The 25,891-nt window shown below is 55.8% G+C and overlaps 3 protein-coding genes across 4 annotated transcripts; 2 read left to right on the plus strand and 1 right to left on the minus strand.

Moving 5' to 3' along the window:
• Positions 1-1,706: 1,706 nt before the first annotated feature.
• Positions 1,707-6,135, plus strand: LOC117640047. The gene is made up of 2 exons (XM_034376256.1): positions 1,707-5,462; positions 5,539-6,135. Exons 1-2 carry the CDS (start codon positions 2,071-2,073, stop codon positions 5,798-5,800), a joined length of 3,654 nt encoding a protein of 1,217 aa, XP_034232147.1. The 5' UTR covers positions 1,707-2,070; the 3' UTR covers positions 5,801-6,135.
• Positions 6,136-6,217: 82 nt separating this feature from the next.
• LOC117640046 (laminin subunit gamma-1) lies at positions 6,218-21,657 on the minus strand. Of its 2 annotated transcripts, XM_034376254.1 has the most exons (25): positions 21,381-21,657; positions 18,207-18,459; positions 16,709-16,826; positions 16,337-16,520; positions 15,676-15,979; positions 12,731-12,916; positions 12,434-12,659; positions 12,234-12,343; positions 12,007-12,156; positions 11,752-11,921; positions 11,299-11,668; positions 11,029-11,214; positions 10,639-10,836; positions 10,320-10,516; positions 9,990-10,205; positions 9,635-9,905; positions 9,369-9,547; positions 9,141-9,271; positions 8,938-9,048; positions 8,661-8,865; positions 8,279-8,516; positions 7,963-8,165; positions 7,602-7,878; positions 7,388-7,506; positions 6,218-7,306 (listed from the first exon to the last, which is right to left on the minus strand). In XM_034376254.1, the coding sequence occupies exons 1-25, from the start codon at positions 21,537-21,539 to the stop codon at positions 7,178-7,180; spliced, it is 4,890 nt and encodes a 1,629-aa protein (XP_034232145.1). In that variant the 5' UTR covers positions 21,540-21,657; the 3' UTR covers positions 6,218-7,177. The 2 variants fall into 2 exon arrangements, with proteins under 2 accessions (XP_034232145.1, XP_034232146.1); XM_034376255.1 differs by lacking the exons at positions 15,676-15,979; positions 16,337-16,520; positions 16,709-16,826; positions 18,207-18,459; positions 21,381-21,657 and adding an exon at positions 13,039-13,144.
• Positions 21,658-23,222: 1,565 nt separating this feature from the next.
• On the plus strand, positions 23,223-25,891 carry LOC117639954 (twisted gastrulation protein homolog 1-B-like). Its single transcript, XM_034376054.1, has 5 exons — positions 23,223-23,509; positions 23,763-23,992; positions 24,070-24,288; positions 24,373-24,574; positions 24,656-25,891. The coding sequence occupies exons 2-5, from the start codon at positions 23,764-23,766 to the stop codon at positions 24,810-24,812; spliced, it is 807 nt and encodes a 268-aa protein (XP_034231945.1). The 5' UTR covers positions 23,223-23,509; position 23,763; the 3' UTR covers positions 24,813-25,891.

Here is a 25,891-nt window from a genome sequence, read left to right on the forward strand (position 1 = left end):
CACGCCCCATGAGTGAGAGAGAGACAGCGACCTTCGGAATCAGCGGTATGTAAGGCTGCCCTTGAACTTGGGCCTTGAGCCGCCGGTTCTGCGGACTGATTCCGAAAGTCGTTTACGTCGCTGTCTCTCTCGCACTCATAGGGAGCCCCGCGTGGGCACGAGTGAGACGGGCAGCCCTGGGAGCAGCCGAGGAGCAGCAGCCTCAGCCTGTCCAGGACTGTCGTACCGCACCGTGACAGTGTACTCGGCGCACTTCACTGTACGCAGCGCGGATGCTCCATGCGGGCAAGGTCAACTTTGCAGCTTCAGCCAAGTCATACAAAGTAGTAGCCGCACGTGCAAGGCTTATGCAAGTTTTTCTCGGAGTATAAATGCCCGCGCCTGTCGCCCAGGCGCGGCAGTCAGGCTACCTCTCCCGTGCAGCACGGTCACAACCAGTATTCCGCCGCCGACCGAAGCAGCCCTGAGCGTCGCCCTGTCCCCTCACGCTTCAAATAAAGGCTTATTATCCAGTGAGTACTGATTCCTGCATCTTCTGAGAGCCCACGCCCAGCTGCTGTCTGCACCCTGTCCCCACACTGTCTGCACATCCCACACCGAATCGCTCGGCAGGTGACACGTTTTTGCAGTGATGCAGTGATTGCGCCTAGCTAGCGGTAAAACAGCACCGACCTATGAATGGAGTGGGTTGGGGGCAGCCAGGGCAGCCCTGGATGCTGGGTGCAGCAGCCTCAGCCCGTCGCACCTGGACAGCGCACCGCTACCTGCACCACGGCGCGCTGCACGCTCCATGAAGCGAAGGAAAGGGAGGCTTTTTACGACTTGGGTCTAGGACCGCAGGACACCGGAGGGGCTGCGATGGAAAATACAAAGGACCCCTCCGCTCGACGAACCGGTTTCTCAGTACAGTATCTCCGTTCGCAGCGTTCGCACGACCGCGCTTTCGGTTTTACGACCGCAGAACCGACTGGCGACGCTGGCGACCTGGCGACTGCACTGCGTCGTCGAGTGGTGGTGGTGGTAGTCGAATTGTTGGAACTTGGAACTGCGTCGCGGGCGAGGCAGCAGGCGGAGGGTTGAGTTTTGAAGCATCGCCAGGCCGCGGAGCGACACGCCGGACCACGGGACGGGGACTCCCCTCGGCGTGCCCCGCCTCCGCGTCGAGGTGTTCCTGGACATCACTCACCGCGCTGTCTGCCAACTTACACAGTGCCCTTGAAAAACCTCACTAGACGCTCCGCCTTTTGCTGGCAACAGTGTCGGGTTCATGTTCACACCGAGGCATCTCCTTTGAGTGAACATGAACACGGTGTAATCCGGTATCCCTCCACCGTGTCCGTCCGGTATGCACTGTGCCCTTTTATCTTCCGCGCGACGCATATCGTCGGGGCCGGGGAGGGGGGGGGGGATGAAACGGTAACATAATCGGCGACGTTGACCGCGAACTGATTCGGCAGAATGCCGCGGCCGGGATTTTGTCCTTGTCACGATCTGCCGGACTCTGGCCGTCGAGGACCCCGCCCCCCAGACGCGGCCTTTTTCGGGGAACATCATTTTTACACCGTTGCCGTTCCGTCATGTTTACGTTTCGCCGTTGAAACCTGACTCAATTTCCATGCGACACCCCACGTGTTGTCCATTTCCAGGGCAGATGTGGGGTGGGGGGTGGGGGTGCGACAGAGAGGCGGGGGCGGGGCGCTCGTTGTTGACAGTTGCGGAGCAGCGGAGGCCCGTCGACCGCCACCGCCACCGCACCCCCACCCTCCGCACAGCCAGCAGGGCAAGCTGGCTCAGCACTGTCGGCTGCCAGCGGTGGCTGGGCGCTGGGCTGCCAGTCAGCCAGTCAGTCGTTCAGTGTCAGTCGAGAGACGTGCTGGTCTAGTTCCAGGCCGGTCGCCGGCACGGCCGCACGCGTACGTCTGCTGTTTCGCGTGCCCGGTGCAGTGCAGTGCCCAGCGTCGACTCTTATCGCGTGCCTCGCGTGTGTGTCCTTCAAGTTAGCGATAACCATCTTGCAGCAAGTGATTGGGACGATTTGGATTAGGCAGCGCGACGCCGCGCGGCGCGGAGATGGACTTCAGCGCCAGCGGCTACGGCTACTGCTACGACAGCTTCAACATCAACAATAACAACAACAGCAACAGCTTGGCCTACTTGAACTGCTACTGGCCCGGAGTCACCCCACTGGCGTCAGCGGGTTGCTTCCCGACATGGCACATTCCACAGATGGGTGGCCTAGCGGACCCGGGCAAGCCGCCAGCCGTGAACATGACGCCGACCCCGGCCGCGCCGGAGCACGGCGAGCACGGCGAGCTCGGCCTTCCCTCCACCGAGGGCATCGCATGCAACGCGGCGCCCAAGGGCGAGGGCGAGGCCTTCCCGCTGACCAGCGTGCCGCAGGGCTTCAAGAACCAGGACCAGGACGAGAGCCACTGCCTCTTGAGGACAAGCCGCGGCCTCGGCGTGGCGGTGCAGTACACCGAGGTGCCGAGACCGGCCGCAGGCCCCGACGGCGCCCCAGGTAACCGCCTGTTCGAGGCCCTGACCCAGCAGCTGACGGGGTGCTCGCCGCTCCGCGGCCACCTCTTCCCGCGCGTCGTGCTGTTCCGGCAGCGCATCGGGAAGCACCTCGCCGCCCGCCGCGCCGCCTACCTGGAGCACCTGCTCGACGCCGTGCTCACGAACCAGGATCACTACCCGCCGCTCCGGTTCGCGGACGCGAGCGGCGTGCCCAACGCGGAGGCCATGATGTTGGCGTACATCGCCGACGTCGACTCCTTGGTCGAGCAGCGCCATTTCGGCACGGAGGTGATCCAGGCGTGCGCCGACCTGGAGGCCGTCAACGTGGTCGTCTTGAGCGAGGCCGGCGAGGACCTTTGGGCACAGAAGGTGGAGCCCGACGGGGTGCTGGCGCGCCGCACGCTGTGCGTCTACAAGGGTGCCGACGGCCAGTACGGCAGCGTGCTGCGGATAACTGACGACGACGGGGACCTGCCGCCGACGCCGCCGCCCGCACCTTCCTCAACGGCGCCGCCGCTGCCGCGGACAGCACCGCCCCCAACACCCTCGCCGCCACCAACACCCTCGCCGCCCTCAACACCCTCGCCGCCCTCAACACCCTCAGCCGCCTCAACAGCCTCAGCACCCTCAACAGCCTCACCGCCGTCAACAGCCTCGCCGCCAACAACGCCCTCGCCGCCACGCACCACGCCCCCTCCGCGTTCCCCGTCCCCTGCGATGCCGCCCTCGCCGAAGGAGGCCGCCGCCGCGTCCGGCTCGCCATCCCTCCCGCAAGACTGCCTCGCTGCCGTTCCCTTCGCGGCCGTGGTGAAGACGGAGCCCCGCGACGAAGAGGACGACGCCGCCATCAACGCAGCGGGAAACACCGTGGTGGTGGTGAAGACAGAGCCCCGCGACGAAGAGGATGGCCCGGCGGAAAGCACCGCGGTGGTGGTGAAGACAGAGCCCCGCGACGAAGAACATGGCCCAGCGGAGACCAAGAGCATCCCGAAGGAGCGGAGCGAGAGGTACCACTCAAGTGAAGCAGACAAGTGTCAAAGCGAAAGCGAAGCCACGCCTGGAATCGGCGAAGAAAGTCTTGCTCAATCTGAATCGGTGGGCGAGGACAAGACCGACTCCGGTGCGATTGCTCAATGTGAGGACGCCACAAGCAACGCAAGTGCGATAGGTGGCCGTGGAGGGCACGAATCTTGTTCTGAGGGCTTAAAGGACCAGAGTTTGAGTGTGGCCTTGGAGCGCAGGTGTGACTCCAGTGAGACTGATAAGTGCTCTGGGGGCGTAAGTGACCAAAGTGAAAGTGCGGTGGTTGAGAAGTGTCCTGAGGTTCGGAGTGACGCCAGTTTGCTTGCCGAGGGTGCCAAGGGCTCATGCACTGTAAGCTCAGACAGTCGTGGCGAAGACACGACCGTGTCCAGTGTGGCTGACAATTGTACTGAGTGCCTAAGCTACAGATACCGTTCTGACGGCACCCGCACCGTGATAGACATTTGTCCAGACGACAGATTCAACGTGAGGGCTGCAAGGGCTGCGCACGAGGACAGCGCTACTCCCAGTGTGGGTGAAGGGGGCGGCGAGGGGGCAGCTGCACGCAGCCAAAGTGCAAATGAAAGTGGTTTCAACGAAAGTGACAGTGCCGTCTCAGAGCAGCCCGCCACTCCAGCCGGCGGCAGAGACCCGGATGATGACGATGATGACGTCGACGACGAAGACGACGTGAACAAGAAGCTCGAGCTGGTGCTGCGCGGCCTCATGGACTTCGTGGAGAGCTCGGACGACGACGGCTGCGTCGACTTGGCGGCCCTGGCGGAGGCCGAGGAGAGCGTCACCAGTGTGGAGGACAGAGCCAAGGTGGCCGTCAAGCACGCCGACGCAGAGGTCGACAACCTGGGCAAGCGTTTGGAAGCCAAGGCTCGGCGCCCGGGCCGCGTCCCGGTACTTCCCCCGGACCCGCCTGCCGCTGCCGCAACCACCACCTCCACCCTCGCGGCCTCCATCAAGCGAACCGCCCGGCTGGCGTACTCCGCTGCGATCTCGCCGATGAAGACCACCCGCGTCATGCAGACGAGGTACAAGCTCGTCAACGCCCCCTCCATCGGCCCGGCCAGGGATGCAGGAAGCTCGCCAGCCCCCAGCATCAGCCTCAAGAAGCCCCTCAGCGCGAAGCCGAAGCAGACCGCCGCCAGCAAGAAGCAGAAAGTGGCTGCGAAGGGGCGCGGCACCGCCACCGCGACTCCGACGCCGTCCTCGGAGGCCCCGACAGCGGGGCCCGCGGACGCCGCGCTGCTGTCGCGCCTGTCCGGCGGGGCAGAGGCCAACGCCACGCTGAAGCCGTGGTTGAAGCCGTGGCTGAAGCTGGCCACGTGGAGGGTGAACCCGCTGCCGCACCACGTGCACACCTTCGGGGGCAGCATCCTGCTCAAGCACATGCGGCAGCACGGCATCGCCGTCGTCGCCCTGCACGGCGTGGCCCGCGCCGGCTGGGCCGCCGGGGCCAAGTTCAAGGACTTCGAGGGCCTCCGGGTGCTGTGGAGCGGCCCTCCCGAACAGCCCTCCTCGGGCTTCGCGGTGCGCAGGAGCGCGCTGGACAAGGACAGCTTCACGTCGGTGGGCTCGGTCTCGCGGCTGCTGCTCCGCTCCAAGACCGTCAAGGCCAGGGACACTTGCGTCGTGTGCGCCAACGCGCCCCCGCCGCAGGCCGAGGCCGCGGCGCCAGGGCAGTTCTTCCAGGACCTCTGTCGCGTGCTGGAGGCCGTCCCTGGCGACGCCATGCTCGTCGTCGTGGGGGACTTCGGCCACGCGGGGCGACTCGCCGAGCTGGCCCAGCGGTTCGACCTGGAGCACCGCACCATCCTGGCCACGACCACCACCTTGGGCACCATGGAGAGCATGCAGGCCGCCAACCACTCCAAGGTCGCCCACATCGAGAACCTCCTCATTCGAAGGTAAGAAAGAAAAGAGATTTTCTTTTTGCAAGCTGTGTCCTTTCTATTTTTATAATGCTGAAACTTTGGTGGGCAGGTCGCGCGGCCAGTCGGTGCGCTTCTTCTCCACGGTGCAGTCCGTGAAGGCCGGCAAGAAGGCCGTCCAGCGCACCGTGCACAGCACCGCCGTCGTGCAGATCGACGTCGCCCGGGAAAGCGGCACGGCGACCGGCACGGCGACCGGCAACCCGTCCAACCAGACCCTCACGGCCGGCAAGAGGAAGAGGACTGAATCGGAACACAGCCAACACGGTGCGCCGAGTGCCAAACGGAGTGTAGGACAGGTGTGCAAAAGCTAGCAGAGCCGCTTTGGCCGTGCTAGGGAAGTCCGCGCGGAGTGTGGAGGTAGTGTAGGGAAATGTAAGGTTGTGATCGTCGAGTTGAGCGGCCTCTAGTTGTAATAAATTATGTAATGCCGCTCTGCTGCACGACGCAGTGATACTCGAGGTGATACTAGTTGTAAGATGCAAACTGTAACATTCGACCTGTAATGGCATACTGTATGTATATGCGTGTGTGTAAATGTCTTTGTGTACATAAATATTGTACGTCTAATTTTGATTTCTGCATTTGGTCCTGTACAGGCGTTTGACGTTTATATGTGTATATATGTAAGTAAAAGCTCTTTCCTTCATTTGTGTGCTTCTTTGGTTCTCCTGAAACTCTCCCGATATGGCAGGATTTATCGTATACCAAGTCACAAATTAAGTGAGGCCTTAAAGATGTAATCCAGTTTATTGTAACATTTTCCTGATTTCACATTCAAAACTGAAGCTGTTTGTTGGTTTTCATGGCAAGTCACACATCATTCTTAAACATTTTGGCAGTGAAATGAGATTTCTAAGGCATGACACTTAGCACAATTCCTCATTAAATATCATCTTTGGTATTCAACAATCAGTTAAAACAACCTTACCTCTTAAATTTCTACACAATTCTACATAATGTTACTGATATCTACAACAGTGGCAAACCTTACGCTGTTAATTATTAAATTAAACAAAAAAAAAAGGATAAAAAAACACAAGATATTTAAAAAGAATTCAACTTTACTATTCTATGCTATCAAATGTTGATACCAGTTTTCTGAAAGATGTCAGAGGTTTGGACATAAAAGACACTAATGCCCCGTACAGTCTTACTTATTCTTCACTCCTAAATCACTGACATATTTAACACAAATGGCACATCTAGTTACTCTTAAGTATTGAATGAATTCATACTACTTAACATTTTCAATTTTGATGGTTGGTGAAGTATTTCTACCTTAATCAATTCATTCAAGGGGCTTCATAGTATTATGCCAGAATGGTCTAAACTTAGAACTTTTGTACTAGAGAACATGGAAAACAATTTGGGCAGAATGTTTGTTTGGTGCCCCAGAATTGACTTTGACCATTATGATGCTTTAAACTACAGTGATCAGCATCTAGGCTTTCTTAAAAGTCAAAGAAAATTCGTCCTTGCCTCGAACAGGGTCCAAGCATTATGCAATAAATGGATCAACATACCCAAAGTCAAATAAATATACCCCCCAAAAATTAATTTCCAGTCTGACTGACCCTGTTTCTTAATGACTTCTTTTCCTCTGAGGGGAAAAAATGACCACATCAATGTGAATTCACACTACTGCAGCACATTTTAAATGTTTTAAAACAGTCTTGGGCAATGATTCCTCATGGCTCTGGCTCAAGTGCCAATTGCCTGAAGCACCCAGCAGGCAGGGCGTCTCGAATGTCTTCTATATTATTAACTTCAGCAGTCAAACGATCAAGGTCATCCTGATAACTCTTCATCCATTGCATCTGAAGCAAAAGACAGTTACAATTTTATAATGGAAGAAAAGTATTTATAGAATTAAAGTGGCACTTAGGAGCAATGCTTACCTGTGTCTGCTTTGCTGATGTTAAATCCTCAATTTGTTTATCAAGTTCAGCACGCCTAAACTCCTCTTTAGCTGCATTCAAGCGAGCTTCCAGATTGTTCAAATCTTGAGTGTCATCATCTGCAAAGATAAATTTGAAAAATTAAAAAACAAGATGGATAAAGGAGATGCTTCATAGATTAAATCAGGGAGAGCCATATTGTAAATTTCCTTACAATTATCTGAAAATTCGTTGAGTTCTTTGATGATAGCATCAACTTCCTCTAGAGCTTTCTGAACTTGTTTAGATGCATCTGACACATCGCTCTTGGCTTGGCCCACATTTTTCTTGGCACTTGAAGTTAAATCTTCATCTCGAGTAGCCTGATCTTCTAGTTCTGAAACCCTGATGCCAGTAGTAACAACTCGCTCAGCCAGGAGGTCAGCCTCGTCCCGCAACTTCCCTGCTTTCTCCTTGGTTTCTCCAGCTCCCTTCCTGATCTCATCTGCTTCCTGAAATTAAAAACCAAAAAATTGTGGGTGAAATTTTTTTTGCCAAGTTCATTTTCCATCCCATGGAACTGGTTTGGGGCCCACCTTACTAGCCTGCTCAGCATAGCCCTTCTGGGCTTTCTGCGCTGTGTCACGAGCAATCTGAGAATTGGTCTTAGCACCCGCCAAGGCTTGGTGAGCGTCATGTGTTTTTTCAATGGCCTCCTGGATCATCTGTTCAATTTTGGGCCTCTGGCGGAGAGCATCAGGTGCTTGCGCTCTGCTTTCCTGAACCTGGTCTTCAAACTCTGTAAATAAAAGATAAAAAATACAGATTTAAAAAATTAACAACAAAATAAACAAAAAAAAGGAAGTAAAGAGAGAACACTGCAGCTTGATTTAAGCATGTCCAAGAACTCACTCTGAAGAGTAGCATAGGTATCTTGAGCTTCCTTCAAAATCTTATCTCCTGAGGCTACAGCTTTCGAAGCTCTGATGTGAGCCGCATCCACTTGTGCCAATAAATCTGTTGCCTTCTGCCTTTGCTGGTCTCCCGCCAGAAGAAGATCTTCAGACTGTTGCATCTGTTTATTGAGATCCTTCAATAGATCTGTATGAGTATTCACCAGACTTTCAGCCTCTCCCTTCATCCTCTCCGCCTGGAACAGATACATGTCAAATATTACTCATTCATGTAAGGAATGCTCTTAGAGATAAAGGATTTTCCTACTTTGTCAAACAAAAAGACAAATACATTTTTTGGGGGTGAATTGGATTGGTGATTAAACACTGAGGCTACTTACCTCCCTCCTCGCAATATCAGCATCCTCTTTAAGTTTAGGAACATTAATGTCAGGGAGAATGAGGGCAAATATGTCACTGAAAACACCCAGGGCATCTTCATGTGTGGCATTCACCCGAGAGCTTGTGGCTTGAGAGAGAGCTTTGACTCCTTCTAGCTTCTGTCCTAGTTGCACAATATCTCCGCCCAGTCTGCGTAGCTCTTGACTGAAATCAGAAATTCAGGAAAATGTTATAAATGTATGAAGCACATTATTGAAGCAAAACTTAAAAATGTACCTGGTATTTTGCTGTTGCTTAAGAGCAGAATCAGCTAGGGTGAGTGCTTTGGATGAAACATTCTTTGCTTCCTCAGCAATCTTTTTAATCTTCTCAACTTCCTTTTCTTGCCTGCAGACCAAAATGAAAAATGATTAAGAGTCAGCAGAAAATGATGAAAGCCTATAGTGTGGATAAAACAAAAGGCATACAAATAGACTTACTCTTCAGCTTTCAATCGAGCCTCCCGAGCAATGGCCGACATTTGGTTACTGCGTTGGCCAAATTCATTAGATCTGTCAAGTGCCTTTTGGTAAGCAGCTTGCCCTTCAGTTTCTAGATACTCCATGGTGTTCTAATCGGAGAAAAAAATTGATATGTTTTAAAATTTTTATTTTAAACCTTATTACTTTATGTCTGGACACATGCAGTGATAATGGTTCTAAACAAACCTTCAGTTTAGACTGCACTCGTTCAATAGTTCTTTCTGCCATTGTGACATTCTTTTCACCCAGCTCAGTGGCAATTTCAGCCTGCTTTGTCCATTTTCTTACTTGGTTGGTTAATGTGCCCACAGATTCTAACTGAGAACGTAAATCTTCAATCTTTTGGAGCAAACTCTTATCTTCTTCTAAAATTGAAAATTGTAGGATATTTTAAAATAAATATTGCAGCTAGAAAAAAAAAATTGGTAGTTCTGTATAGAAAATATACATACTTCCTGCACCACTTTTGGCATCATCATGCAATTTATTAACTACTCGCTGAACTTCAGCCAACCGACTCTCAAAGTCAGCATCGTCAGTTGTGGTAGGGCTATTAGCAATATCCTTGAGAATGCGTTGCAGGTCATTCAATTTATCACGGTGGGCCTTTACAGCATCTTCGACAAGGTTGTAGCAATCAGGACAGTTACGACACCCATTCTGGCGGTCATATTTGTTTTCTTTACACCTGTCACAACGACGCCCTTCAACATTGTCATGGCACTGAAAAAGAGTTATTTCTTATTTAGTTTACAAATTTTCCAAAGCTTTGTAATTTACAAGGAGAAGTTAAAGTTAAAATCTTACTGGACATTGCCCTGATGGGTCGCACTGCGGATTGGTTGACCCGATTCCATCACAATCACAAGGCTTGCAGCCCTCAGTCGAAAAGCCATAGTGGTCAGGTAAGCACTGATCACAGTGTAGTCCAGTAATGCCTTCGCGACAGAGACACTGTCCAGTTCTGATATCACATGTGTGGTTTAGTGATCCAATCGGATCACAATTGCAAGCTTGGCATCCCTACAATCATAGTAAATTTTAAATCACAAAAATTAAACAATTAAAAAAAAAAAACAAAAAAAAACTGTGTATATTAAGGCTCTTTTGCATTATACAGGAATTGGAAACACCTACCTCACTACTGCGGATGTTGAAAAAGCCAAGCTCACAGGTATCACAGTTGGTCCCTGTCACATGTGGTTTACACTGACACTGACCAGTGAACTGATCACAGATTAAAGGTCCAGATTCAGTTTCATTTGTACCATAACGATAGCATTGGCATGGTTTGCAGTCACCCTTAGTTAAAGACAGCGGATCTCCATAAAATCCTAAACAGACAGTAGAACGTGTAATTAAAATGTATCATAATAACCATGGAGTTAAATCCGAGTTAAATAATAGTAACTTGTTTCAATTATTTAAAAAAAATAAGCAAGCTAGTCACACAAACCTGGAAGACACTGGTCACATTCAAATCCTCCTGTATTGTAAATACATTTTAGACATTCTCCTGAGGTACGGTTGCAATTGCCGACAGCATTAGGGTCCACATTTTCATTGCAGTCACATGGTTGGCAAATCTTCACTGGGCCAAAGCGTCCAGTGGGATCTCCATAATATCCATCGCTGCAAAGATCACATTTGGGCCCTGTAAAAAAGCAAGAAAAAACATCAAAATACACTCTAAAATTGAAAGTATTTTTAAAAGTGTATTTTGTGACAAAATCTCCAGAGCATAGTGTTCTGTCCACTAAGTGGACAAATAAATAAATAAATAAATAAATAAATAAATAAATAGAGAAATAAATTTTAAAAATATATAATTTATGTGAAGGCTCACCTGCATACCCCCTGGGGCACTCCAGACACACAACTGTTTCGTCAGGAAGCTGCATACACGCTCCACCATTAGGGCAAGGGCAAGGCTTGCAGTCATTTGCTGTCTGCTCTAGAGCATTTCCATAAAAGCCCTTGGCACAACGATCACAGTTGTCACCAGCTGTATTGTGTTGGCAAATGCAACGACCTGGAACAGGGCATGAACTCAGCATTCATATTCCAATAGATGTCTACATTTATTAATGAATGAAAAAAAAACTGATTAACTTACCAGTATCAGCATCACAAATATCAGCATGACCATGACAGTTGCATGGTACACACCGCGCATCTGGTCCTCCATGAGTCGGTTCATGCCGATAGCCTGGGGCACACGACTCACAAAACTGGCCGACATATCCCTCCGGGCATTTGCACATTTCTATCCAGAGGGCCGGCTGACCTGCAGCACCCCGCCTTGCACCGGACAGCCTGACATCATCTAAGAAACCAACTCCTTCTGGAACTCCTACAGGTGTGTAAGTGCCCCTAATTTTTATGGCTGTCAAATTGGACAGTAGGGCTATCAAATTGAGAGCAGCCAAGCGAGGCTGCCAGCCGTAGTCTTGATGTTCATGAAGGCGGAAGGTGAACTCTTGATCCTAAAATTTTCATGGATATGAGTGAAACATTGAAAATTGAGAAGCTAACAAAATCATTGCATTTACTGGATTAGGTGCAATACCTTTACAGTGGGAAGTTTATTGCCTTGTCCGAATATGGCTTGAGATATTGTGAAGCCAGCTCCTTCCAGAACAACGTCCATAACGGAGGGACTAGCTCCAGTTTCGCCAATCCGCAAACGGAAGCTGAGGTCCTGGTTGTAACTAGATCTCTGATCACCCAAAAATTTATCTGAAAATGTTAAGATTTATCTTGTAAGTTTAAAAATTACATTTAAAGTATGTCTCAAGATAGTGCCACCCAAACCTGTGCTTACCAGGAGCAATGAAATAAACGGGTTGGTCTGAAGGAGCTTTCACACCAATCGTCTGAGTTATGCTATTGTATTCTGAGGGAATTGGTGTCCCACGTGTATCCTCAGCAGTCCACTTTTCATTGCCTCGAGCAAAAACACTCTCCATTGTGACTGCAAATTAAGCTTACTATTAACTCCAATCACTCAGATTTTAAAAGTTGAAAATACAGACCAGGTCCTTTCCCTACCCTTAGAGTAGCCAGGCGCAGATTGGCAGTCAGAAGAATGTCGGTAGCAGAAGCACGGAGTGCATCCGAACTCATTTTCAGGGTCCAAGTTGAAGTATCCGGGCTTGCACCTGTTGGAATCAGAGCGTCAGTGTAGTGTAGTGGCAAGGTTCGCGCAGTGAGCACTGCACCACACTGCTAGACTGGCTCGTGGCACTCACACTCCGCAGCGCTTGCCCTCCACGTGCTCCTTGCAGTAGCAGGCCCCAGTGTAGGGGTCGCAGTTGGGGCTGTTGTCGGCGCTGCCTGCCTCGTTGCAGTTGCAGGGCGTGCAGCCCAGGGGGCCGAAGTCGAAGTGGTTGGCCTCGCAGCGGTCGCACTTCTCCCCCGTCACGCCGGGCTTGCACTGGCACTGGCCCTTGGCGTTGCACTGCAGGCTGCGGGAACCTGGAGGCAGAGACAAACTGAGCAACGAAAAACGGGAAACGCCGCGCCGCCACCCGGGCTCGAACCCGCACCTTTCTCGTCGCAGTAGCAGTTGACGCACACGCCGTCCTCGCGCTCGAAGAAGTTGTCCCGGCAGCGCTCGCAGTTGGGCCCGGAGCGGTTCCCCATGCAGTCCAGGCAGTGGCCGCCGTGGCCCGTCTGCTCGTACAGGTCCTTGTCGAAGAAGCACCGGTTGGCGAACCCGTTGCAGTTGCAGGCTGCAAACAGAGGCACGCGTTAAAAACTTGCATTAGCGACACTTTCAACGTCCCGACGGACGTTCGATACTCTTCGCTGCGCGAAGGGAGAGCCCTGTGTTGATCACATCCTCGTTACTCACTGGGTCCGCTGAACCAGGGCCGGGTCTCGTCCCGGTCCGCCGCCTGGGCCAGCAGGGCCAGCGCCAGCAGCAGCAGCACTCGCCGCGCCATCGTGGCGAAGGCGAACCTAGACCGGGGCCAGTACCTTGCACTCCACGTCCGCGACCCCGCGCCACCGGGACTCATTCCCATCGCCACGACACGACAAGGGTGGAACCAGGGTGGAACCAGGGGGAGGGAAAACGCGTCGGATGCGAGGGCTCTGCCTCTCCGCTGGCCCCTTGCGACGGAGACAAGGTAGGCAGTCCCGTCGAACGGGGCTGCGTCCGGGTTGCCTACGCGCCAGGCTGTAGAAAGCCCGCCAGTCACCCCGGTACTCTACAGAGCCAAGCGTGGTGTAATTGCTGAGCTGAGGGAACCCTCAAACAACATCGACGACACCACGACACTGTAGTCCGAGGCGACGCAGGTGCGGCTGCAGAGATGGCATCGGTACGCGGATTCCGAACTCGTCTCGCCGTCTCCCTCGCACTCACGGGGCGCCCGAAGGGGTGCGAGAGAGACGGAGCGACGAGGCCACCCTGCTGGTGAGCATGCATGCAGTTTGCAGTGTTTGCAGTGTGCGGGAGTCGAGGAGTCGAGTCAAGGCAGCGGCAATTTCACTGTTATTTCCGCGCGGCGGGCCTCGTCGATCGAACCGAGTGTCGAGTGCAATGTGGCGCCTGCCTGCGGATGCCGCGGCCCGATTTCAGGCCTTGCTTTCGTCGCTCTGTCTCTCTCGCACTCATGAACCGCCCCGCAGGGGTGCGAGAGAGACAGAGCGACGAAGCGCATACTGTTCGAAATCAGCCGATCAATGCCAGGCCGTGATCAGCCAAGGCTCTGGGAATAATTTCAACTCCGCGTCCGGATGGGGAAGGTGTGTGAGTCTTTGTGTAGACTGCTGTGCCCGGAGAAGAGAGAGAGGGAGGGAGAGGCGCCCACGCAAAGGCCCAGCCGGCGAGGTGAGGTTGTATCCACTCCTCGATATTCACTCGCGGGGAAGCCGGCGGCTCCCTGTCTCGTGGTAAAAGAGGCAAACATCCACTTTGAATTTAAATTTTGGCAGTGTCGTGCATGACGAGCACTGAAAGGCGTTGCGACACCGCGGGACACACGACACACATACACGTTCAGCGGAAGGGCTCGGTACACTGCTAAAGTCCACTCAGTGCCCTGGTCCCTTGAAAAGGTAGGCACTGGTGGGGTTCAAGAAGGGGGCGGAGTCACTCAGCACCCTCACTGAAAAACACCCCAATGCCCATGCGGGCCAGGGCCAGACTCAAAATGCGGCTACGCCGCCGACAACGACATCCTGGGAGGAGAAGAGCTCTCAAATTTGTAAATTTGAGCACAGCGTGGCGGCGCGGGGCGACATGGAGGTACTCGGTACTGGCGGCACTCGGCGCTGCGGTCACTCACAACACTTGTCCACCGAATCACACTCGAAGTCGCTCCCTCACTCTCACACACACTCGCGGCTCAGTCACTCGGCAGCGCACGCCTGGCCGGCCGCCGGTGCGACCGGATTCATCCCGAAAACGCCTCTCGGCGCGATTTTGGGCCCAGGTGGTCCGGGGCGCAGCGGAGACGCGTCTGCACTACCTGGGGCTCGCGGCGTTCGGCGGGGCGGCGCGCCGTGCGGCCAGCGGCGTCGCGTAGCGTCGCGGGCACACTGAGCGGAGCGCGGAGCGTCGAGCGTTCGGCCGTTCGCCGCGGCAGCCTCCTTCTCCTTGCTCCAGAGCAGGCCAGGCGGGCCGCGGGGCCGCGGGGCGCGGGACGGAGCCGCACGGACCGGGCCACGGCGCGGGGGGCACCGGACCGACAGACGCCACCGCGGGCGGGGCGGGGCGGGGCGGGGCGGGTAGCGGGAAAGCCTTTCAGGCGCGGCCCGTGGACCAGGTACCAGATGGGTAGGGCACACTGGGCACAGGGCGCGGCGCGGCGCGGCCGGTGCGATGCAGCACGCGCGGACCGGGCCGCACATGGGCGCGAGAGGGCCCAGCGACGCCACACCGCATGCACATGCCCAGTGTAGGGATGTTGCGTCGCTCTGCCTCTGTCGCACTCATGGGGCGTCCCGCAGGGGTGCGAGAGAGACAGAGCGACTCTTCGCAATCGCTCGGCGGGTGCCACCTGGTGCCACTGGCGCTCAGCACAAAGGGCACGAGTTGGACATGGACACGGCAGCGAGCTCGCTCCACGCTCCAGGCGCATGCTCTCCGGCGGGGCGATTCTGCACAGTGTGCTCCCCTACGGGACGCCCCGTGAGTGCGAGAGAGACACAGCGACAACAGCAGTCTTCGGAACGAGCCCGCAGCCCCATTCAGCGCATGCAACTTGGCTCCAGGCGGTCCGGGACTCGCGCGACAAAGAGGCCCTGCGATGCTTTCTCCAGCAAACAACATTACCTAAGAACTATCTTGGACAGCGGACCCACAGTGGGGGCGATCGGCGCCAGCAGAGGGTTCATCGAGCGCTCCCACGGGGATCCGCTCCGCACAGGAGAGCGACAGAGATCAGCTCATCTGGGTGCACCGATTGGACTCCCCGCATGACCAGTGCTTCATGGCTGTCTGGCCGCCCCGTGGGTGCGAGAGAGACAGCGAGAGGCTCACCTTTGCACTCGTGGGCGTCCAGGGCGGTGGCGCGGCGCCAGGGCAGGTCGTTGTAGAAGGGCAGGCAGCGCTGGCAGTCCGGGCCGTCCGTGTTGTGCTGGCACTTGCACTCGCGCCGGTTGCTGGTGCTGGACGCCCCGCGGCACTCCGAGGCGTGGCCGTTGCACTTGCAGCGCGCGCCCACCGCCAGGTCCGAGATGGCGTAGAAGTAGGACTGCAGCACGTGCTCGTCGCCGAACACCTCGTCGCCGAACGTGTTCATGCGGTCCAGCGTGATGCGGATGTCCGTGGCCGTCACCCACTCCTGCGGGGGTGAGAGAGAAGGACGCAGCGGTCAGAGGACGCAAGCACAACGCGCAGCACGCAGCAGTGCACCATACATGCATGACTACAGTTACACTATCTTTGGTCGACGCACAGTGGGCCAGAAGACCGGTGGAGACGGTCAAAATCCCGGACGCGTTTTGAGCTTCAGAGTCGCTAAATGGGACTCGAACCGAACGTGTGACCCCACCAATGGATTCCTCGTTCGGAGAGCTATCCATTGGTGGGGTCAAACGTTCAGTTTGAGTCCTGTTTAGCGACTCTGGGGCTCAGACCGCGTCTCCACTAGTCGTCTGGCCCACTGTGCGACGTGACGGTCACCGCAGCGGAAACTTGCCTGCAGCTCGGCGGACGTGTCGAAGAAGTAGGCGGAGGGGCGGCCCTCCAGGGTGGAGAAGGCGATGTTGCCGCCGGTGAGCGGCGAGATGTCGGAGTACTCGGACGTGCACAGGGCGCGCGTCTCCTCGCCGCGCGGCGTGTGGATGCTCTCCGGCTGCCCGAAGGAGTCTCGGCACGTGGCGCTGCGGCACGCCGAGAGAGAGGAAGGGTTTTAGGCGACGGAGGGATTCGAACCCACGACCCTAGGCTGGCCATTGGAGCGAGAGAACGCGGCCTCATGTTTTCCGAAGATTGTCGTGTCATCTGACTTTAGTTCCGCCAGGTGGGGTGGTTTTTGCCTCCACTTGGTGGGTGTACGCCGTGTACGCACCTGTAGAACTGGTAGGGGATCCAGGAGCCGTTCTCCGACGTCCTCTTGTAGATGGCGAAGCTCTGCGGCCTCGGCGAGTGGAACACCAGGCGGATGTACGTCACGTCGAAAGCCTTGCCTGCGGAAACACACGAACAGATGAACAGAACGCAGTGGTCAAACTGGGCGAATTGGAAGAGCAGCCAAAGTTGTTTCGTCGCGCTGTCTCTCTCGCACTCGTGGGGCTCTCCGTAAGAGTGCGAGAGAGACAGAGCGATGAGCCACTCGGCAGTGTAGGCGCCTAGAAGGCAGGCAGCCCATGCGACGGCCGTGCGCGGTGCGCGGCTGGCGGCAGCGCGCCTGGAGGCTAGGCAGCCCAACCGGCACGTCGGTCTTGCGTGCGGCGTCTTGAACTTGCAGTGCAGCGAATCCTCCGACCAATCACGGGCGAGATAAGGCGGAAATGTGGCTCGGCGATACCGCGCCGTCACACTGGCGGTGGGTCCGCCGAGGTGCAGTCCACTGCAAGACGCTCCCGTGCAGGACCTCCAGGCAGGACTTCCAGGTCCAGGCAGGCCGCTGCTGCGCGGTCCCCAATCTGCCAAACTGCTCCGCCACTGCGAAGGTCGAGGCCCCACGGGCCCCGGGCCGCGAGGGCCGCGGAGGCAGCCATCGGCATTCGCCGCATTCGGCGAGGCAGTCGCCCAACTCGCCGATACTTTATCTGGGTGACCCACAGCTATCCCAACGCAGTACACCCTATTCCAAAAGTACGGTCGCGCTAACGACGAACCTCCGCCGCGGGCCCAGTCCAGGGCACGCAACTCCCTTTCCAATGTTTTCGGTGGACGAGTCAAGTGAACCGTCTCGCGTTGCCGCCGCCCGCGACACTGCATGTGGGTGTCGGTGTCAAGCGGCCACCGCGCTCAATGGTCTCGCGTGGGCGGCACGGCACTACTGGTGGAGGCACGCCGCGGCACGCGCGGCACGCCGTCGAGGCCAAGCTGGCCACGCCACTGTAAACGTGTGCCGCGCTGAAGCCGCGCCGGAAATGATGCACGTCGTTTAGGGCCGGGCCCTCGGGCCTGACTGGCCGAAGCGCGCGAAACGGATCGGAAAAGAAACGCGTCGGACGCGCATTTGCATTTCGACGACCATCACTGTTGTTGTTGTTGTTGTTGTTCTCGGGGTTGCAGCTCCCCACCCCCAACGCGCTGTGCCGTGGCGTTCGCCGAACCCCACACGTGTGGCCCAGCTGCTCGGCTCTGCGGCAGGACGCGCAGGACGCCGAGGACCCGCCTGCTGCAGGTCGCTGTGTCTCTCTCGCACCCTTGCGGTACGCCCCACGAGAGCGAGAGAGACAGAGCGACGAAGGCAGAGCCGCAGCGCCGGGGGTTGTCCGGAAACGACGGAGCGCCCTTCTGGAGACGCTGGCCGAGGTCTCAGTGCCCTGACCGCCCCATGGACTGCCCTGACCCTGACCTTGAGCCTAACTCGCAACTGACTCAACTCAACTTACCCAGGTTGAGGGTGAGGTTGACCTGGTTCTGGCCGTGGAACATGGTGTCGGACTGCCACCAGGTGGCGTTGTCCTCGTGGTGCAGGTCGGTGAGGAACTCCGGGCCGAACTGGCCGTCGCGGCACTCCTCGCACGAGCGCGCCGAGCTGCCGGACGGGCCGGCCTGGCGGCAGAACACGCGGTTGTGGCCGCAAGTGTTGGTGGAGTCCACCTGCAGCTGGTAGGCCGCGTTCTCGAAGGGCGGGATGCACCGCTGCAACAGAAACACAGTCCTCGTTGTTCAGACCGGCAGCACCGGCGGGCGTCGCGCTGTCTCTCTCGCACTCGCGGGCCGTGCCGTGAGGGCGCGAGAGAGACAGCGCTGCTTGGAGTCGAGCCCTTCCCCCGGAGGACCAAAATAAACGCCTCCACGTTGCCGCCGCGCCGCCAGGGCTCTGCGTCGCCGTGCCTGGCCGTGCCTGGCCGTGCCGCCGCGCGGTCCTGAAAAGGTCCTGAGATGGCCGTGAGTGCCCTGAAGGTCCTGAGCCACGCTAATGCACTCGCAGGACTCGTGTCCGAGAAGGCGAAGCTGACCCCGCGGCCCTGCGCCCAGCACGGCAGTTTCAAAGCCCGAAGGGTCCATGCCGTGCATGCCTGCGGTGCCCGTTGCCTACGCCCCCCGGGCTGCAGCCAGCCTGCAGGCGCCTACAAGCTCCGAGGACCGGTCCATGAGGCGGTACATACCACTTTATGGGACTTTATGGCCAGAGGGCCGTGGAGCGACGCGGCTGGAGCGGCCGGCCCTAGTCACGCGGTTTAGGGCCCGCCCCCGAAGGCCGAGGTGGCTTGACCGCGGCATCCGCGTCGTTGGGACCAAAGTGAACCCGACACCGGTGCTGAGGCGGGGATAGGCGAGGCGACTGCGCGGAAAAGTATTCCCCTTTCCCGCCGAGAAGTGCACGAGAGAGGCGCAGGCCGGTCGCTGCTGGTCGCAGCGCCGCCGGACACAAAAGCGTCAGGAAGCGGCTTTGCATAGAGTACGTCACGCGAGTGGGGAAGGGGGAGGGGGTAAAAAGTGCCCGCGAAACATCCCCCGGAGCGTGCGGTCCTCCCTGTCGCTGTCTCTCTCGCGCCCGTGCGAGACGCCCCGTGAGTGCGAGAGAGACAGAGCGACGCCTGCTGCAGTGTAGTGCACAGGTGCGCAAGCAGCGCACGCGTCGGTGCCGGCGGTGCGACAGAGAGGAGGCGTTCTTTTGGAGCATGATTCGCAGGGCGGTGCACTGCACACAGGGAAAAGGCGCAGGTAGAGGAGGAGGGGGACGGAGGAGGCCAGGGAGGCGGGAGGCCCGCTGCAACTTTCGGACAAAGGGGGCTCTTTGTCTTAGTTTACGGCCCAACGCCCCCTCCCCCCACCCCTCCGCTACACTGTGGGGAGGGAGCGTAAACTGTACGTATTTACTGAATATTTTGCTGCTGTGCCAATTTTCCTGGGTCGAGACGCGTCCGGACGCGTCGCATCTCAATCCGACGACACGTCGACCAGCCAGCATAAAGCGTCGCCTGCGCACAGAGAGCTCCCAGCCACATCGGATTGCAAATATGTTTCAATTAGGTCTCTTGTTCTGTGGACGAAAGTTTAGAGGGGCCCTCGCACGCTGCAGGCCGGGGGTAATCGCTCCGCTCCATGGGCACTCCATTCATCAGTGTAGTGGCCGGGGGAAAAGGGGAGGGGGGAGGGGTCTTTGCGTCTCAAATCAGATCGAGATAGCGCGGCGTGCCGTTTCCCGCCATCCGCCTCGCTTCGCTTTCAATCGCCGCCAATCGCTTGGAGACCTGAAGACTGGTTCCGCACGGGGCTTTCGTCGCTCGCACGCGGACCCCCATGTGCGCGAGCGAGACAGAGCGACGAAAGCTCAGCTCGGGCGGGGTGGGTCGTGTTGTGGTGCTGTCATGCATCCTCGCTCCCCCACAGTCTTCCCTCGCCTTCAAGCCGCGCCAGTACCCAGTACACTACATAGAAATATCTGAGGCGGACTTTATCGAGAATGCGAGTGTGTCGAGCCGGACGTGGGACTGGTGGGACCCCTTCCTTCTCCTTCTTCCTTTCCTGCGGGGCCTCTCCCTCTCTCTCTCCGTCTCACTGCGAGTGCCTCACTCCGTCTCGGTCCCACTCGAGTCCGCGGCCCGCCAAAGGCAGGCAAAGGCGAACGCCAACGGCTTATGGCAGCACGCGTTGTCGTGTGCGCCCAAGAACCGCTTCGACTCTCTGTCTCTCTCGCACCCGGACGGAACGCCCCACGAGTGCGACAGAGACAGAGCGACGAGCCACTCTTCGGAATCGGTCTGCTGGCGGCTCGGCTCGCGGGCTGCTCACGGCCCTTGGCGCGCCTTGGCGGGTCCATGAGGCGTGCCACTCCAACCCGCGTCCGCCCCGCCCCGCCCCGCCCCGCCGCGGAAGGCGGGTCGAGGGGAGAGCAAGGGCCGACCGATAAGACAAAGTTGCTGCTCCTCTTTCTCTGTTCATCTTTCTTTCCCAGGGCCCCGCGGTCGGTCCGACGGCCGCGACGCTCCCACGGCAACACTGTCGGGGACACTGTCGGGGACTACGGACCACGGCGACGACGAGCCGGGCCAGCTGGGCCAGCCGGCCAACCCCCGAGCGCCAAGGCCGCCGACGGCATCCACACCCTTCACCCCGTGAAGCTACCCCCTGGTCACGACAGGCAGCCTCTTTCGGGTGCACGTCGATGACATGACTCAAAACCACCACTACACTCAGTCGTGTCCACGACGGGCCGCCGCACCGCCACCGCCACCCTCGCCGTCGACACCACGGTGCACCATGGCGACTCCAACGCAGGGGCCGTCGTGTCGCCGGGCGTCGCCAGCCACCAGGCCAAGCAAAGCACCGACGTCGTGGTTGTGCGTCCAGAAACCCCCAGATCTCGAGAGGGCGCCTGGACGTGCTGGGTGCTTGGTTCGCAGCGCCAGGGAAGCACGACGCCAGGGGTCTGATGTGCTGACGTGCTGGGGGACGACGATGATGATGGCATGGAGGAGGGCTTCGAGGACAACGATCACGCCGCGCGGCAGGGTGGCGGCAACCCTTGCTCGGCATCCGTTGCAGTTGGACTTTGTAAGCGCCGCAGTCTTCGTCCTGCCAAAGCGCCTGCTCGTCCTGCTCGTCCTGCGTACCTGAGGCTGTCCAGTGGTCTCGTCATAGCAACGGGTGATGCCTTCCCGCTGCGCGTCGGCGCCGCTCAGGTCCTCCTGGGCCTGGACGGCCACGGCCAGCACCAGGAGCAGCGCCACAGCCCCCACTCGGCCACACCCCCACACTGTCCGACACCGCATCCTCCTTGTGCTGCTCGGCGCGCCCCGCCGCGTCGCCGCACAGCTCAACAACACCACCACGCCGCACAACACGCAGCGCACGCTCGCTCACGCCGCTCAGCGCACGCACCACACGCGGGCACGACTCGAACGCCGGAATGGCACTGCTGCTGCTGCTTCTTTTCTTTCTATGCGCCGCCCCGCTACGCCCCGCCACGCCCCCACCCCTCCCCTCTGCCGCCGCACCGCCGCCATGCTGCATGGCCCGCTTGGCCGGCTTGGCCCCCTGCCCTTCCACCCGCGCCCCCTTGCCGCGCCCTCGCGCCCCGCCAGCCCCGCCAGCCCCGCCGGGGGTCGGGCGGGTCGGGGGAGGGGGCCCTGTCCGTCAGTCTGTCTGCCGGCACGCCGGCTGGGCTCAAGGGCCGCTTCATGGACCGCAGGGCTGCTGCTGCTGTGGCTGCTGCTGTAAATCCCCCCCCCTTTTACTCATTCCCACGTTTTACGTTGCCCGTAGAGTTCGTAGAGTGAGTTCCCCGTTGCCTTCGTGCCCTCCTCGAGATGACTCGAGGGCGTCTAATTCATCTCGGTCCAACGACAACCACGTGTTTATTTCTTCTCGCGATAAGGAGATTCCGCGATAGCACAGCGATTTCATACAGCACATTTCGCGCAAACGGCAACCTTCCAGCTTTTAGCTTGCCGGCGCCTCTGATTTTAAAAGAGCCGCGCGTTTGTGACCTCAAAGGTTCTCATACCTCGGCGCAGCTGCTGCCAACCTGCGGCGGAGGTTGGTACACCGCTTGCTTCGGCGCGCTGGTTCGAACGGCCCGCCCCGCCGAACGTCTTGCCGGTTCGCAAGGATTGCAGCATCTCTGTTCATTTTCACTTGCAGCGGGGTCCCTCCGCAGGATCAACGCGGGATCCCGGAGACGATGGACAGTATGGAACTAGCGCGCTGTCGAGTGGTCGCGTAAGTCCACCGTGGTGGAGAGACTGCCTTCCCGCGGTCTCTTCGAGAGAAGGGGTCTCTCTACTCCAGCGGTTGTCGTCGGGATTTCCGGGATTTCCGCCGAAAGCGTCTGCTGTGCCTCTCTACCGTGCTCTGGCCGTGGCTTGTTTGCGCTCCAGTTCGGTTCTCGTGCACCGTTTTCCCCGAAAGCCCGAGGGCCTCCACCTCTTTTTACCTGGTCCAGAGAGAAAGAGAGGGAGAGCGTGGTCTGACTCATCGACAGGACTGGACTCACTGCTGCACGGTGCACTCCGAGTGCTCCGAGTCACAGCTCGCAGGGTGGCCCGGCACACTGATTCCGAGAGTCGTTTTCTTCGCTGTCTCTCTCGCACTCATGCGGCGTCCCCTTGAGGTGCAAGAGAGACAGAGCGACGAAAACGTTTCTCGGAATGAGTCCGCTGGTAATGGGCGAGGGCGAGCCCGGCGTGCCCGAGCCCAGCCCACAGGTGGTCCTGCGACCTGAGGACTTCATCGGGCGCCGGCGCTGCCGACGATTCCTCCCTCTCTTTCCATCTTGCTGTCTGCCCCGTTTCCTTCCTCGTCTCGCCCCCTCCGGCCCCCTCCTCCGCAAAGCCACCTGACCTTCCGTTCTCTCTCCCTCTCCTTCCCTGCCTGCATTCCTCCTTCTCCCTCTCCATTCTTGTTGCTGACCACTCCTCCTCCCCTCCCCCTCCCCCTCCCACCACAGGCGGCTGCGGCTTCAGCTTACGACTGCGAGGCGGGCGCAACTCAACTCCCTGCAGCATCAGCTCTAGTGTGGCTCTAGTGCTAGTGTAGTGTCTCCGCCCGCTGCTGCGCTGTTGTATTTGTGTTGTTTGCTGTCTGCAACGTGCCTTTGGAACTGGAAGGCTGGAGCTGGAAGAGTCCTGGAGTCCAAGACGCGACCGCCGAAGTTGGTTTTGCGATTCGGTATCAAACCTGCTGGACACTTTGGAATTTCTCTGAGTTGAGATTGAGGATTAGGCCTGGAGCCTACAGGCAGGTGTGTGCTTAGACTATGTTTCAAAGTTTTCTTGTTGTGAGCGTGCTAGGGGTTTATGTCAGTGACATAAATGGTTATTGTTGATTTCTCTTTTCTCCTTGCGATGTTCTTGACTCACTGTTGTGATTCTCTTTAGTTTCAAGGTTGCGGTTTTATTTTTATTTCCGCATGCTTTCCCTTCCGGCTCACGTGTCGTATTATAGCTTGTTATGACATTGTTCCTCACTAATAATTTGTGTTTGTTCGATTTCAGGATGGTTTGGAAGTCGGGAATTCTGCTCACAGTATTTGTTTTATGGGCTGGCCTCGGAGAATATTGGGGGCCTAGCTCTGTCGACAGCTGCAATGAAGCGGTTTGTGCGAGCATTGTCAGTAAATGTATGTTAACACAATCGTGCAAGTGCGATCTTAAGAACTGCAGCTGTTGCAAAGAGTGCTTCAGTTGTTTGAGTTATTTGTACACTGAGTGCTGCTCTTGTGTTGGTAAGAGTGAAGTTACTTGAATTCTCGTATCTTCAAGTTACACTTAAGTCTTTGACAACATTGAATTTTGTTTTCAGAAATGTGTCCTAAGCCTAATCAGACAAACCACAATGCCCTCAGCAAGAGGAGTCACGTTGAAGAATTCGTTGAGCCCATTCCAGAACTCTTCCAAGCTCTCATGGGCTCCGAGCCAGATGCTCAGGAACGTTGGATTACTGTGACATTCCCTATTGATATTGAAGTGAACAATGTTCACTACAAACCAAACCTTGAAAAGGAAATAAAGTATCGTACACGTAAGTTGATCTCTATTTCAGCTGCAACTTTATCAAATTCAATTCAGTTGCAATCTTTATTAGAGACTTAATTATGCCTTCCAGAATTTTCTGAACAAGAAGTTGTTCCAAGGAAAGATGTAGCCACATTCAACTGCACTGTTGCTTACATGAGCCAATGCATGTCTTGGAATAAGTGCAAAGAAGCATGTCAGTCTACTGGCGCATCGAGTTATCGCTGGTTTCATGATGGCTGCTGTGAATGTGTTGGTGCGTCTTGTATCAATTACGGGATTAATGAGAGCAGGTAATTTTTATAGGACTTAGCTGTTAGCAAGTACATGTACAAGTGATTTGATTTGACTTTTATGTTGTTTTTTCTGCTTAGGTGTCTGAGGTGTCCCCTGGACAAGGATCATGTTATTCCTGAAGATGATCCAGATAGCCTGATTTACGATGATGTTGATTACGACGAACCGTCATCTGCTGCAGCTGCATCATTGGCAACATCAGCTAGTGGGACGCATGGAACACATTCACCCTAATTATTTTGACAATTCTGTTTTATTCAATTTTCTCACTGTGGTGAAAGATCTATGATTGTGATAAATCTTTCCAACCACATTCTTACCATGTTTATTTTTTTTTTTTAACTGACAATCGATTTTTGCTTAATTTAAAGTGATATTTTCAGAATCCTTTTAAACTATCCACCAAATTGCAATGTGATTTTGCAGTATTTGTTTATTAGATTGTTTAGCAGAATATTCATTGACTCTTGATGAATGTGCAGATTTTATGATGAGGACAATAATAATGTAATTAAGTTAGATCTTAGCTGTATGTTAAGTGTATGCGAGATGATTACCAATTTAGGTTAACATCAATCAGACTGTTCTTGTAAGAAACAATTGTTTTATGTTCTACTTAAGTTAAGCTCATTGACTCCGTCCTGGGTAAAATATTTATCTTTACTTTATGTGGTTAGCTTGATATGATCTGACATTGTAGTGCTATTTTGGATGTCCTTGATTCCTTTCAATTTTAGAATTTGGAATCATTTCAATATACCATTACCTGACACTTTTCGATTAATGCCATTCTTGCTTGCTTCTATAGTCAGATTAAAAAAGATCAAAAAAAATAAAACTTTCCACTAATTTACCAAATGTGCCATACAGGACAAAGTAATCAATTCCTTGTTCAGCAGTTTTATTGACTCTTAAGCAAACAGATGTCTTTAGAAAGACTTCTCGTGTTGCCCATGCTGTGTTGGGGCGAAGCTTCTGCTATATGGATAGTAAATAACTGTATAAAAGCTGTCAAATGCAGACTTTCCATTTTCTTGGCAAGGGACAAGACTGTTTTTGTTTTCATTGAAAGCTCGTAGAGCATTCTCATTCCTTTTGTATTTATTCATGACTGTTTTTGTAAGATTTTTAGAAACATTCCAACTCAATTTTGTATCCTTTGTGCATGTCTCTGTGATTTGTTACAGGGTACATTTCACTATCATTTTGTACAGGGTGTGCCTTTATACAATGGCTTTTGTGCTACATGTGCCATTTTTGCATCATATCTTCAACTTGGGCAGTGAAAAATATATATAAAGGGATCAAACGAA

Source organism: Thrips palmi, unplaced genomic scaffold (genome assembly GCF_012932325.1).
Source record: "Thrips palmi isolate BJ-2018 unplaced genomic scaffold, TpBJ-2018v1 HiC_scaffold_12, whole genome shotgun sequence".
Classification (NCBI taxonomy): Eukaryota; Metazoa; Arthropoda; class Insecta; order Thysanoptera; family Thripidae; genus Thrips; species Thrips palmi.

Coding starts and splice junctions, on each gene's coding strand:
- LOC117640047 (XM_034376256.1), top strand. CDS start 2,071: ATGGACTTCAGCGCCAGCGGCTACGGCTACTGCTACGACAGCTTCAAC. Junction 5,463..5,538: donor GAGAACCTCCTCATTCGAAG/GTAAGAAAGAAA, acceptor TTTGGTGGGCAG/GTCGCGCGGCCAGTCGGTGC.
- LOC117640046 (XM_034376254.1), bottom strand. CDS start 21,539: ATGCGGTGTCGGACAGTGTGGGGGTGTGGCCGAGTGGGGGCTGTGGCG. Junction 16,827..18,206: donor CAACCTCACCCTCAACCTGG/GTAAGTTGAGTT, acceptor GTGTTTCCGCAG/GCAAGGCTTTCGACGTGACG. Junction 7,507..7,601: donor CAACGAATTTTCAGATAATT/GTAAGGAAATTT, acceptor TTATCTTTGCAG/ATGATGACACTCAAGATTTG.
- LOC117639954 (XM_034376054.1), top strand. CDS start 23,764: ATGGTTTGGAAGTCGGGAATTCTGCTCACAGTATTTGTTTTATGGGCT. Junction 23,993..24,069: donor TGAGTGCTGCTCTTGTGTTG/GTAAGAGTGAAG, acceptor TTTTGTTTTCAG/AAATGTGTCCTAAGCCTAAT. Junction 24,575..24,655: donor TACGGGATTAATGAGAGCAG/GTAATTTTTATA, acceptor TTTTCTGCTTAG/GTGTCTGAGGTGTCCCCTGG.